This window comes from Gymnodraco acuticeps, unplaced genomic scaffold (genome assembly GCF_902827175.1).
Source record: "Gymnodraco acuticeps unplaced genomic scaffold, fGymAcu1.1, whole genome shotgun sequence".
NCBI lineage: Eukaryota > Metazoa > Chordata > Actinopteri > Perciformes > Bathydraconidae > Gymnodraco > Gymnodraco acuticeps.
This window is the reverse complement of record NW_022990764.1, coordinates 1,951,809-1,965,549: the sequence shown is the minus strand read 5'-3', so window position 1 is coordinate 1,965,549 and position 13,741 is coordinate 1,951,809. Positions and strand designations below refer to the sequence as shown.

General features: G+C 42.2%; 1 protein-coding gene across 1 annotated transcript in view; it reads right to left on the bottom strand.

Moving 5' to 3' along the window:
* The window catches only part of slc4a10b (solute carrier family 4 member 10b), a 40,709-nt gene that overhangs the window by 11,751 nt on the left and 15,217 nt on the right, over positions 1-13,741 (bottom strand). Inside the window, exons 2-7 of the mRNA XM_034232335.1 lie at positions 5,205-5,286; positions 3,454-3,606; positions 3,172-3,310; positions 2,597-2,757; positions 1,245-1,400; positions 93-181 (exon numbers count right to left, since the gene is read on the bottom strand). Of these exons, the coding sequence (XP_034088226.1) occupies positions 93-181; positions 1,245-1,400; positions 2,597-2,757; positions 3,172-3,310; positions 3,454-3,606; positions 5,205-5,286 (780 nt within the window). The remainder of the gene's footprint in view (positions 1-92; positions 182-1,244; positions 1,401-2,596; positions 2,758-3,171; positions 3,311-3,453; positions 3,607-5,204; positions 5,287-13,741) is intronic.

Here is a 13,741-nt window from a genome sequence, read left to right as displayed (position 1 = left end):
GACTATTATATAATATATTATAATATTATTTTTATTGTATGTGCTTTTATTATATGTGCTTTATATCCATGTGCTCAGTGTGTTTACTACACCTTGCTGAAGTCCACTGAACTGTTCTCTCTAGAGATGTCCCCTTTCCCGTCTGGAGCTGCTAACTGAGACGTGGAGGCTGTCAGCTGACCTGCAACAATTCATAATGGAGAAATATGAATCAATTCCAAAAATGTCTCAACATTTCAACAATTAGTTATTTCACTTATTATTTAAAGAAAAGAAAAACAGGGGGGAAATCAAAAAGACCAGAGAAGACAACATGATAACTGCCTAGCTGCCTGACAGGTTTGTCCTAATTTCTGTATTTATTAAACTGCCGGGTCAAAAATTAACACTAATTATAATGTGTAATGCATTTACCAAGCATGGCGTTAAGCTCGTCAGAGATCGTTGCTTTGAAATAAGCTTAAAAATGACACATTAGTGACATTAAATTCCTCATGATGTGCCAGAAGTAATTCTAGTAAACTAGAAAAAGATTTAACAAACAGCTTGGTTTGATCGGTAAACTAATTTTGTCATGTTGAATTCTGGCAATGCTTCCAATTCAACTTTTAAATTAGCCCAGAATTAAAACTAAATAGATGTTAGGCTGTTTAGATCAGCAGCAAAACAATATTTATATAATATACTTTTACACAGTTTTGAATCTACTTTTGAACTCAACTCCAAGTGAACAAAAAACAACCTATTTTGCCAGTGTAAACATAATTAATGAGAAGATTCTTCCCTACATTATGTTTTTATAATTAAAAACTGATGAGGGCTTTCTGTATAAACCAGAACCTGTTGACATCCGTTGGGCTTTGGCAGGTGGGTGGGCAGATGGTGGGGATAATCACACATAAGGAGAATATGGAACATTTGCTAAGTTAAGACCATATGCATATAAAACGCATACACATCATGCACAGTATCTACACTTAAGCACAACTGACCACATTCATTGCAGAAGCAAGCAAAGCAGTGGGAACTATTGAAAAAAAAAAGATTGAAACCCATTAAAACATGTTTCCTTGTGCTTAGGACCCCTTCTCACAGTTTGTTTGTAGCAGTCTATGTCAATATATTTTAGCCAGTTTAACCAAAGACTAGTTCTTCCTTCTGATAATGTTTCCTTTAAATATAATAAAGTCCTGAAGATGTAAAATTGGTGATAATGTTAATATGCAGAGCAGTGATTTACCCACCATTCTTCATGTCAGCGAGGGAGCGTACAATCTGCAGGCGGTTAGCCAGCTTCTTCTGGTTCTGGTGATGGTGCTGCCTCAGCAGTGTGGCATGCACTCTCTTCCTGAGATCATCTCCCAGCGGTGCGTATAACTCCTGCTGGTCCAACACCATGTCTTAGGTAGAAAAATAATAGCTATTTAGATTCATGTTCTTATTCATCTTTGTTGTATCAGGCATTCTCAGTGAGAATAAGATCTCTCTTCCAAGAGAGACCTTGACCAGAAAAAAATCACCAGAACTTAAACACCAAAAAAGAAAAAACACAACAACAACAACAAAAATAATTAAAAACAGTTACAAGAATCATGAAAAACATCAAATACTAAAACTTTATAATCTCTCAATGCAGTGCAACACTCTAGTGTTAGGGCAGTTTGGAGATAATTCTATTTAGAAAGATGGATAATATCTGAAACTATATGCCAACATTACTTAATGAATGAGATATATTCGGAGTTAAGCAGGAATTAAATCAGGTACTGTAGATATGAGGTAATTTAGGAGCCTTAACAGTAGAGCTTTGTAATATAGTTGAATGAGGTTAGTTATTCTTGACTGTAATGAGGTCCATCAAATTGTGAAGATTTCTAGATTTCAAACTGTGCATCAGACAAATATAATGAGTACAAAGTATACAGTATACAAAAATAAAAAATGTCCCTTCAGTGAATGAAGTAAGAACTACATCATTATTTTCATATAAAGGTACATTAAAGGTGGGGTAGGTAAGTTTCAGAAACTGGCTCGAGATACACTTTTTGTTATATTCCATGGAATTCTCTTAACATCCCGATAGCAATGAATATCTTAAGTGCTTTGACAAAAAATCCATAAAAAAATGTAATCTGTGGAAGCCGTAATACTGTAAAAAGTACATCCAATCCGTTTAGCCGGCCCGGCTAAACGGATTGGATTGCCGCCCTGTCTGTCAGCCTTCCATCTCGTGCACGCACAAATGTATCTCGTGCCCTCATTGGGCGTGCCCTCATTGGGCGTGCATTGCAGCAGTACTTCAATGACTCGCCAGCAACAGGCGGCCACTTTCACCAGTCTGCTGACGTCATGTGCGCGTTCATGTGTGTTGGAGGAGGTGCTCTGTAAGGAAGTCTGAAGGAAGGGGCGGATTCTTTTCGGCTGTGTACTTTCAAATTGTAGTGCACTCGAGCCGGTTTCTGAAACTTACCTACCCCACCTTTAAGGAGAAACCCAATGTAATAGTCAACACTTTTCTGAGTTCAGAGGTCATCTTAAATAGACAAAGTACAGTTACTTTGTCACTTGCTACAACCGTGTCTTCTATAGTCATTACCTGCAACCTCTTCAATGGTGTTAGCCCTCATGTCAAGCAGCACAGTGCTGTTGATAATGCAGCTCCGCAGCTCAAACAGGCTGTGTAGAGACAGAGTGGCTACGTAGGGTTTACTCCACCGCTCTCCTCCGTCCTCCACGTCCTCCTCAAACTTCAGCCACCTGTAACAGGAGAGTGAGGATCAGTCAGGAGAGAGAGCCGCAGATGGCAAACCAGGCCGGCCATCTGTTCTAGCTACATTAACCACACTCCTTCATTCCAGGTCCCTCTCTTATTGCCTCTCATCACGGTATCATTATAAATAAAATATGTCTGATTTACCATTTTAACAGAACACCATCCTTTATGATAAATACATTCTACATGTTGTTGAACATTACAATAAAACAATTCCCGAAGCAATTAAAACAATGGATTGCGATTACTTAAATGCAATGGAAACAAATACTGGATAGACAGCCACATCTCTCATCAGTGTAAGTGGGATCGGGGGCATGACCGGTCCATTCAATCAGAGCTTTCCGTAATGACATGTAGGTCAGGACTGTGAGGCTGCAGTGCCAGGGCAGTCTAACCTGGCAGATTCCCTCCAATCCGAATCCTCTGCCTCCTTTAGACAGATTTCATCCATCTGTGTGAAGAGTTCATGAGGAATGTGCTCTTCATCATCATCCTCAGTGCCCAGTAGGAACTGCACTCTCTGGGACGGAGTATCTGGAAACACAAGCGGTTTCGTTAAGTGTTTCAAACTGAAGTCTTAATATTCAGTAGCTTTAGTTAGTAAGAGATTGTGAAAAAAATATAAAAGGATTTTCTTTATGCTATAATACATGCAAGTCTATGATTGTAGCTAGTACCATAAATTGGAGACTCTCTACCCTCCACCAGGGTGGGGTCCGGGTCCCTGCTCCTTTTCTTGTATTTGTTTCCATGGTGATGGTGCCTGCGATGGCTGTGGCGCCTGGTACTGCCCAGGGGGACGTGGACCCCGATGTAGAGAGTCCTGTGGCCTAGAGAGTTAAAACACAGTGGTTAGAGGCCTGTGTGTGTGTGTGTGTGTGTGTGTGTGTGTGTGTGTGTGTGTGTGTGTGTGTGTGTGTGTGTGTGTGTGTGTGTGTGTGTGTGTGTGTGTGTGTGTGTGTGTGTGTGTGTGTGTGTGTGTGTGACCATACATGTAGATAATCATAATCACTTCACTACTTCTTTGTGTTACCCCATTAAGCTTTATATGTATGTGTCCTTGCTGTGATTAAGTGCTACACTCAAACAGATAGCATGTAGTTAAATAACGTTTACTGCTGCTAATGTATAATAATGTATTGACCATTAATGTAATACCACCTATGTATGGGGACTACAGATGTGAATTACTTTAAAGTCATTATCAGGTATAGCACATCAAATGGTGACATTTAAGATAAAAGATTTAAACGTAACACATTCTATTGTATTCTATGGTATAATGAAACATTATCAAAACATAAATAAATAAAATAGGACATTATTGTGATCTATTTCAGGTTCATGCAAACAAGTTTTGTGCAACTTCACACTTTCACTTGAAAAAGTCATATTTTTAAATAAGCTCTAAACCAGTTGTAAAAAAACATGTCTCAATGGTTATTTTGGTCAGCAGGCATATTATTATTTAAATAATTAAACAGAATAGGTAATCTAATATAGGCTTCACTTTTTTTATTCTATTATAATGTATTTGGTGGGAAGGAATGAAGAGTCATGTGTCCATGTTTGTGTTTGTGCTGGGATGAGACAGCATGAGTGAGTAAGTCTGCCCACTCAGCGCACTGCAGCATGACATGAAGATTCAGACAAACACATACAGTGTTGTTCGGAATGATCGGAAGAGCTGTGTAAATATGATGTGTGCAGGACACAAGTCATTAAAAAAGGTATTCTGTGATAATAAAAGGAGTTTAAAACCAAAATCATGTGATTACTCACATGAATGTTGAACTTTTCTATGTATGTATGAGGTAAATTCAAGCTGTAATCTTTCAAATAAATGCCAAAAAACAATCTCTTTCATTAATGTTTACACATTTCAAAGCAAGTGACATGTTCTTCGCAGCTTCTAAATATCCCAACTTACAACGAGGATGACGGATCATTTTTTCCCCTTTTTTTCAACACACTTTTGTGGCTTTAACGTTATTGAGCTCTGGAAACAAATTACAAATAACATATAGAACATAGAACAACATTCTATATTTTAGGGCATCTTGTTTCTAAACCTACTAAAGCAATGTGTTAAGAGCATTGACACACACAGACACATAGCTTTGTTTTTTAATGCATGCATGTTCGCAGATACAGAAGGGAAACGCTTCTGGTTTCTAATTGAAGTTATTAAAACCTTCTCTAAGTATCTTGCTTTGAATATCCATGTTTTTCAGAAATAATTACATTTCTGATGCACACTCAGCTCACCCACAGCTTCTACCTCCCACTCTGCTCTTGTCTTTTTACTGTGAACCATTGTCAAGAGGAAAACAGCTGTTTTAAGGGCAGAGTGGGCAGACTGAGCTCCAGCAGCCTCTAACTGCTTCAAGCTTTTTTATCCCAGATGCATTCAGTGCAGGCCAGGTACCTTCAAGATCCTCTTGCCCGATGTTGGTCCCCTGTTGGGACCGTGTTCCTCCTCGGTCCACCACAGCCTCGTCATCATTCCTCTGTTGGACACATAGTGACAAACACATATTCAACATTATAAATATTATTTAAGAGCGCAAGTGTCATACACTATCTTATAATAGCTTGGACTGGAGCATGACATCACATATCTTCAAGTTTACTAATGTATCCTGAACATAGCATGAAACTAAATGATTGTTGACTTGGTGTTTCCTCACAGTCGAGGGCATGGTGAACAAACACATTATCCAACCGAGTAGCGCGGTTGCCAAGGAAACTAATGCATGTGTCATTTTGAAAAGGAAAGAGTATCATCTTAGTCCAAACAGAAAGCTTTTCATAAAGAGGAACAATAAATGACCTGCTTTTTAAAGATGCACTTCTGTTTAAGGTGCTTTCTTTGCAGTGACCTGTATGACATTGTTAATGGGACCTGAGCTAAAGGTGAATCACTGCTTGAATGCATTTATAAAAAGGTTAGGTAAATAACATTGTATTCCCTTAACTGGCTGTTTTTTTTGTTTTGTTTTTCATTTCAACACTATCTATCTCTCTGTTTTACCACCCACACTTATGCAGGAACAACAATACATTTCCTTAGTTTTGAATGGGAGGAGAGAAATAAAACTCATGCTTCCAAATAAATGAAACCATGTTATTAGTTTCAGCTTTGATAGTGTGTTACAAACTCTCCTTGCAGTAAGCAGCAAGTTATACGGACAGTAACATAATGGAGGTTTGCCTCCATGTTTATTTATTTTAAAACAGTACAAAGATATGCACTTACAACAGTGACAGAAATATAATCCTTAGGGCAGAGCTTTAGTCAGATTACAGTATAGAGAATATTAAATGACCGCTTTTTAGCACAAAAGTTTTACTATAGACAGACCTGTCCTGTCCTGATAACCCCTCACATGTGACACAAGATAATAAGCAGTTAACCATAACCAGTAAATTCAGTAAATAACATGAAACATTCAGGCTTGGCCATAGCAGGAGATGGCTCAGAGCACATGGATCTACTTGTTCACACAGAGAAGCAGCATTCTGTGGTGTGAGAGTCAGCCTGCTTATGTAATACTAGTGAAAGAAGATGAGGGGGAGTGAGTGGTAAGAGTGCATTTGTGAAACCGACAGCAATCATTTCTTGTCACTTAGCCTACCAGTTCATCCAAGGATAAGAATGTAAACTGAATCCCTGTTTTAACATTTAACATTTAAACAATGTGTAAATATATACTATTCATTCAATCTTGGAGCTTTTCAACACAATTACACAGATGCATCCTGAGTTTTAACAGCAAAATCATGGCCGCAACTGTACTACTGTGCTCCTGTATGTATAGGAGAAATTCCAACCCACTCATTAACTGTGAAATGTGTACTCTAGTGGAAAAGCATTTATACAGTAGGCCTATGCAAATGTATTGGTATAGTGATATGAAGGGGGTGTTAGTTAGCAAAAAGGATTAAAATGCAGCCCCCTCTCAATGTCTTAGTTGTAGAGAGACTGCAGGTGCAAAGAAGGAGTTTATTTTAATATGGTAGTCTATTATTCTACCAAAGTAATTGACCGTTCACACCTGCCTTGTATAGTCCGGTTGAATCGAACCCTGGTGCGTTTAGCCGCTTGGTGCGGTTCATTTGATTCGGTGTGAACACAGTCCGATACCCAGGGCCGGCCCTTCCCACTGGCGAACTAGGCGGTCGCCTAGGGCGCCAGATCTGGAGAGGCGCTGCGCTGGGAGAAAAAATAATAATAATAAAAAAGTTTTTTTATTTAAAAAAAAAAAAAAAGTTGTATTCTGCCTAATTGTATGCCCTTGATGTAATACGTTTACATTAATAATTGAATAAAGTAAACACCCTTTGCACCCCGGGCCGGCGGCAACATTTAGCATTTGCCCTGTACGATGGGCGCTGTAACTGTAAGTGATGAAAGGGGGGGATGGTCGCTTATCTGGCACCCACGGGCCGCGACTCACAGCCAAAGTGACGCGGCAGCTCCAGCTGAAAGTGTCAGAGATTGCAACGATGCAACAGCAAAAGGCAAACAATTAGCATTATGAAAAGGTCCAAGCCTTCAGGGGCAACGGGAAGGAAACGGAAAAAAGAACAGGAGGAATCGAAAGTCAGAGACAGAGGTACGTCGGCTTGTGTAAAAAAGAAAAAAGTCAGTATACCGTTAGACATTTGATTTTAAGCTAGCTAGCTAGCTAGCTAAGGAGGTAGCCTGCCCATGATACAGCTTTGATGCCATGCTAGCCGCGAGCCTCTGATACAGAATGATAAATACAAATGATTTAAAGTTTTTATTTACGTGTTATTATTCTTATATAATCTTTTTGTAAATAATATACTACTTTTCTATTGTGATAGCTGTAAATTGATCCTCCAATAGTGTTTAATTTGTCAGATAGTTTATTTTCACGGTCAACTTGTGTGTAGGCCTATATATATATATATTTATTTTTCTGTTTATTTTCTATTATATTTTAGAATTTGTTTATTTTCTGCTCTTCTTAATGTCTAATCATTGTGCAATGCTTTGTTTTATATGCTTCTGTAACGAAATAATGTGAATGTTAGCCAGAAGAAAGCTATCTGGATAACTGCTCTTTTGTATAAAGTGAGGCTGACCAACCAATATGGGCATGTGTTATTATTTACATTACATGTCATTTGTTAGACGCTTTTATCCAAAGCGACTTACATACATTCAGTACTGTGGACAATTCCCACAGGAGCAATTTGGGGTGAAGTGTCTTGCCCAGGGACACAACGACATGCTGACTGCAGTGGGACTCGAACTTGCTACCCCCTGATTCAAAGTCCAGACCTAACTTTTATATAGGCCAGTTGTGAACTTGCATACAGCTGAGGCAGATTGCAGCAGTTATTTTTGCCTGACTGTATATACATGTTTTTGCTTGTAATGTGCTAATATCTACCCTATAATTTTCCAGCTGCACTTGAGAAATACCTCAAAAAGCCCCCAGTTGCTGGAGAAGGAACATCTGATCTCCCATGTACATCACACTCTGAAGAATGTAAGTTTTGCCAAACATTTATGGTCTCTGTGTAATCGTTAATACACTACTTTTTGTCATTATTATTATTGTTATTATTATGATAAATAATGAAAACTGAAGCATGAATAACTTCTTTGCATGTTGGATTGCCTGCCTGCAGGTGAAGGAATAACGAGCACAGTAATGTGAGTCCACCATTGCAGCCCCCTCAGATCCTGCTGACTGCCCAGGCCCATCTGAGTCCACCATTGCAGTCCCCTCAGATCCTGCTGACTGCCCAGGCCCATCTGAGTCCACCATTGCAGTCCCCTCAGATCCTGCTGACTGCCCAGGCCCATCTGAGTCCACCATTGCAGCCCCCTCAGATCCTGCTGACTGCCCAGGCCCATCTGAGTCCACCATTGCAGTCCCCTCAGATCCTGCTGACTGCCCAGCACTGAGTGATACAGTGAGAAAAGCCATGTGAACATCACATTGAAATCATAGTCTGATACCAGATGGGAGAGTCGGATCAACAGCATAGAGGCTGTAAGGTATCAGGCTGCAGAAGTCAGAGATGCACTTCTAGAGGTGAGGGATAAAGCCACAGATGGAGTTGTAAAAATTGAGGCACAATCTTTGGCTGAAGAGGTTGGATCATACCGCTTTGCAATATGCACTGTGGTATGGTATGACATCCTGACCAACATCAAACATGTCAGCAAAATGTTGCAATCAGTGTCAATGCAGCTGTATATTGCTGTTGACCTCCTGAGAAAAACAGAAGTTTCTTTGGTCAGCTACAGAAGCAATGGATTTGCTTCTGCCCAAGCATCTGCCAAAAGACATCTGTGGCCAAATGAATGTGGAAGCTGTTCTCAAGCAGAAGAGGCTGAGAACAACCAAGAGACAGTTCTCCTATGAGTCCCCGGAGGAGCAAGTGAGTGATGCACTAAAGAAACTCGAAGTTTATTTTTTCAATTTTGTGGGTTGGATGTTTCCATTGCATCACTGCAGGAGAGATTCAAGGCCTTAGGTGAAGTAGAGGAAACGTTTGGGGTGCTACTCAACTTCCCTGACTTGCCAAAGGAAGATCTGACAAAGCAGTGTGAAACACTCAGCAACACCCTGAGCTGGGGTGGACAGTCAGACCTGGATAAGAGGGAACTTGCACTGGAGATGCAGAATTTCCCAGCTTTGCCAAAAGCCAACATGACCACCCTGGAACTTCTGACTTTCCTACAGGAGAAGAAAATGAACGAAGTGTATCCAAATATGTGGGTGGCCCTCAGGATCGCTGTCACTATTCCAGTGACAGTTGCTGCTGGGGAGAGGAGCTTCTCCAAATTGAAACTCATTAAAACATACCTGAGGTCGTCAATGGCTCAAGAACGCCTCAATGGATTAGCTTTAATAAGCATCAATCGCAAGGTTTCGGGGCAAATATCATTTGACGATACAATAAATGAATTTGCAGCAAGGAAGTCCAGACGTGTCCGACTTTAAGGATGTGGACTAATTAAAGGACACAATAACATAGCAGAGACGTGTTGTTCTGATTGCCTGTTTCATTTGATTTATAGTGTGTGTAATGTTGTTCATTATCTTAATTTATTTGCAATAACCTCAGTTGTAAGAGCTCCGTTGGCTATATTTGTGTCCACGTTTGCACTTTCTTTTCTTAAAGTTTTAAGAGAAGCTACTTGATGAGTGATTTTCATTTAATAACTACAATATTAATAATAAGGATAAAATAAATAAATATGTTACATTTATTTGTTATTGGCTGTGGGTTATTGGTTATGTTCACATACTTATTTGGTTATTAAAATGTAAACCGATCTTTTTCATATGGGTGTTTTAGAGTTGTACCTCCTATCAGGTCTCTAGTAATTATGTGCTCAAAGTGCACCAGATTGAAGCATTTTACTTAAAAATGTTAAAAAAAAAAATCTTTCCCCCCCTAGAGGATGTGACATCCACCCCCCAATTAAAACATGTTCATACAATGAATACATTTGAAACCTTTATGTATATTACCTATGTCAATAAGTTTCTGTTTTTGTAGTGTATTGGTCTTTTGTAGAGATTTTTCATTTATTCTTTATATATTCTATTGTGTATTGCTTGGAGGGGGGGGCACCAAATCATAATCTCGCCTAGGGCACCAAAATGTCTAGGGTCGGCCCTGCCGATACCTCTTAAGTGAACTAAACAACCGGACCCTGGTCCGCTAAAAGTGACTGAAACTGTGAAAAACTTTCCTTTAGGTTTGCTATGCATGACAGCCTTTTGGTGATGTGAGGTAAGTTTGCAGTTGGTTTAACATAGCATGGTCGCTAAAAAAAACATTAGCCCAATTTAGACTGATTTGTTCATTGCAAAAGACAAGAGAAAATCTTTGTAACCTCGATATATAACGATAAACCTATATTACAAAAATATACTTTTATTGTGTATACCTTCTCTAGTGGTTCGTCTTCTTCGCCTCGTTGTGAGAGAACTAAACTATCTCAGAACTGCCCCTTGAGGCCAGAGGGGGGATAACACCCACCGTTTGGGGTAACTGCATTTATACTGGGTGCTGCTTTACTCTCAGTAACCACAAGGAGCAACGATGAGCCGACCACACTCCAAAACAAACTTCTTCTAGTGACACTAAGGTGAAATGTGTGCTTTATCAGAGGTGTTCTCATTCATAACACTCCGTTCGATGTCTCACTATGGGATGCGCCTCAACGCGTATGCAAACAGAAGCATCAATCTCATTACGCCAATCCTGATTGGCTGGTGATCTTGACGTCAACGTCAGGGAATCCACCCACCCTTTAAGTAGCTTGCGCTACGACGCAGCGTCATTCAAACACCTCTTCTCGCTTCAGAGCACATCTCGACTTATCAGTAACCGGGCTAGCTTAACGGTCCACAGACCCAAAGCTAACATTCGGTCGACGGGCGCTTGCCGGTTACTTTTTTTTTGCTTTGCAAGAAGATTGAGCAATATTAATACACCAGTTAATATTGTAATCTGCCTCGCCGTTTCTTTCTGTCGAAATAACGGTAAGGTTTGATTTTTTTCTTCAAGCTAACATACATGTTGCTAGTTTTTTCTTCCCTCCACACCAACACCACGGTAAAGAGGACGTTCTCTTTTCTCTCTCACACCAGAGGAGACAGAGATAAAAAAAAAAAGAAGGTATTAACACACCAGTTAATATTCTTTAAAGAATAAAATCTACACCGTCGCCTTTTTTCCTTTCGGACTAACGGCAAGGTTGGATTTTTTTCTCAGTAACGTACCTGTTACTAGCGTGTCCACTCCACGCCGACACCCCGGCGATCGAAGATGGACCCTTCTCTCCCTCACACCAGAGGAGTCAGGGACTCGGAGGCTCGGCTATGCGGCTGCGGGTTTAAGATTTCAGACACAGACTCACACCAGGTCTGCTCGTCCTGCCTTGGGCTGGAACACGCCCGGGAGGCTATTGATAACCCCGGCTCGTGCGGGCATTGTACCCGCTTCACCATTAAGAGCCTCCGCCGACGGTTAGCACGCCAAGCTAGCTTGTCGGGACAGGACCCCCTCATTTCCGCTGATTCGCCGGCCGGCAATCAAGACATGGTGGCGTCCGCCGCAGAGATTGAGCCCCGTGCTGTGTCAGACTGGGGCTCAACAACAGCGACAGCCGCTGAACCGGAGCCCCACGCCGTTTCACGGTGTGTCCACACAGCAGCTTTGACCAAATCTTGAAAATCCTGGAGCTGGGCGTGTCTGACAGCTTGGGGATTTCGCGACCAACAACCAATCACATGAATATCACATGAATATCCCGCCCCCGACATACAAAGCAAAAAAACCCGGTTCTTCTACACTATTGTCAAATAGGAAGGGCTATGATGAACATTTATTTTTTTAACATTTTGAACATTTATGAGATTAATGTTTATGGTGCTATTTTATGCTACATTCCATGCTGGCTAATGATACTGTCTATGCTTGCTAGCAACGAATAAACTGGGTATAAAATCCCCAAACAAGCGAAAACCTACCAGTTTCACCCACTGTCTCTGCCACCTCCCTCCATGCCTGGTTCCTCCGGTTTGTATCCCGGTAAGTAAATAGGGACTGGTCATAAAGAACCGGGTGATTTGCTACCGCAATAACTAAGTTCTCCTCCATTTTTGTGGAATATAGAAATGAACTGCGGGTCTGGTTCTCCCAGCTTGCACGCGGTTTGATTGGCTAGCGCTTGAACTGTCAGATTTGCATAAACGGATCTGATTGGCTGTCGCTTCCAGCTCAGCCTCAAAAGTTGAACATTGTTCAACTTTGGAATCCTGAACATCCTGGAAATCTTCGCCTCGCCCCCCCACAATGCAGTTCGGCAACAAGCGAGGGAAAGTGACGTCATCCCCATTCAAAGTCAATGGGCGGAGACGCGCTGGAAGCGGTGGACAAATCGCCAAAAGCTGCTGTGTGTACGGGCCGTCAGGCTGGGACCCGGTGGCGGCAAGAGCCGCGAGAGCGGAGCCCCGCGCTGTGTCAAGCTGGGGCTCCCAATTGGACCTCACCATGGTTCCACCCGCGGAGGATGTCCTGGAGTTGGACTATATGGAGGACGAAGAGGATACCTCTGAGTTCCTCCTGTCTGACTCGGATGAGGATGACATCTTCGTTTCATCGGCTCAGGCTGCAAAGCCGGGAGCGATGTCCGCTCCCCCGGGCGAGAGCACACCAGCTTCGCCCGTCCTAAGCATGGACTTGCAGGCCGTGTGTCAACGTGCTGCGTCCAGGCTGGACATCCCATGGCCTGAAGTGGCCAAGGAGACCTCCAGATCTCGCTACGAGGGGAAGAACTTGCCCCAAGCAGCGAGGACGAAGACGCAGCTCCTTCCAGTCTTTCCGGAGATGCTGGACGAGGTGTCGGTCTCGTGGAGAGACCGTCCCTTTAGCAACAAGGCCCCAATCCAGGGTGCCTCCTCCCGGGACTGTGACGGTATGGAGAGGCTCGGCCTGCTCCGCATGCCGCCCATGGAACCGCTGGTGGCAGCCCACCTCCAACCGAGGCTGGCTTCGACACCGAGCAGGAACCCCATGCTACCGGCAAAGGCAGACCGGTTCCAGTCAGCGATGACCGAACGGGCCTATAAAGCCGCAGCTTTGTCTGCCAGGGCACTCAACGTCTCCTTGCTGCTGACCGCCTACCAGGCGGAGCTCTGCGAAGACATGTCGAGCAAACCTGAGCCTGCCGTGTGGGACGAGATCGCAGCGATCACGGACATTTGCCTCCGTGTGCAGCGCTGTGCAGTCCAAGCCACGGGCAAAGCACTGGGAATAATGGTGGTACAGGAGAGAGCCAGGTGGCTCAACCTGACGAACCTTCCAGACCGGGAAAAAGAGGATGTTCTGGACATGCCTATTGTTCCCGAGGGCATATTTGGCTCCGCTCTAGCTTCAATGCAGCTGAGATGCCAGTCA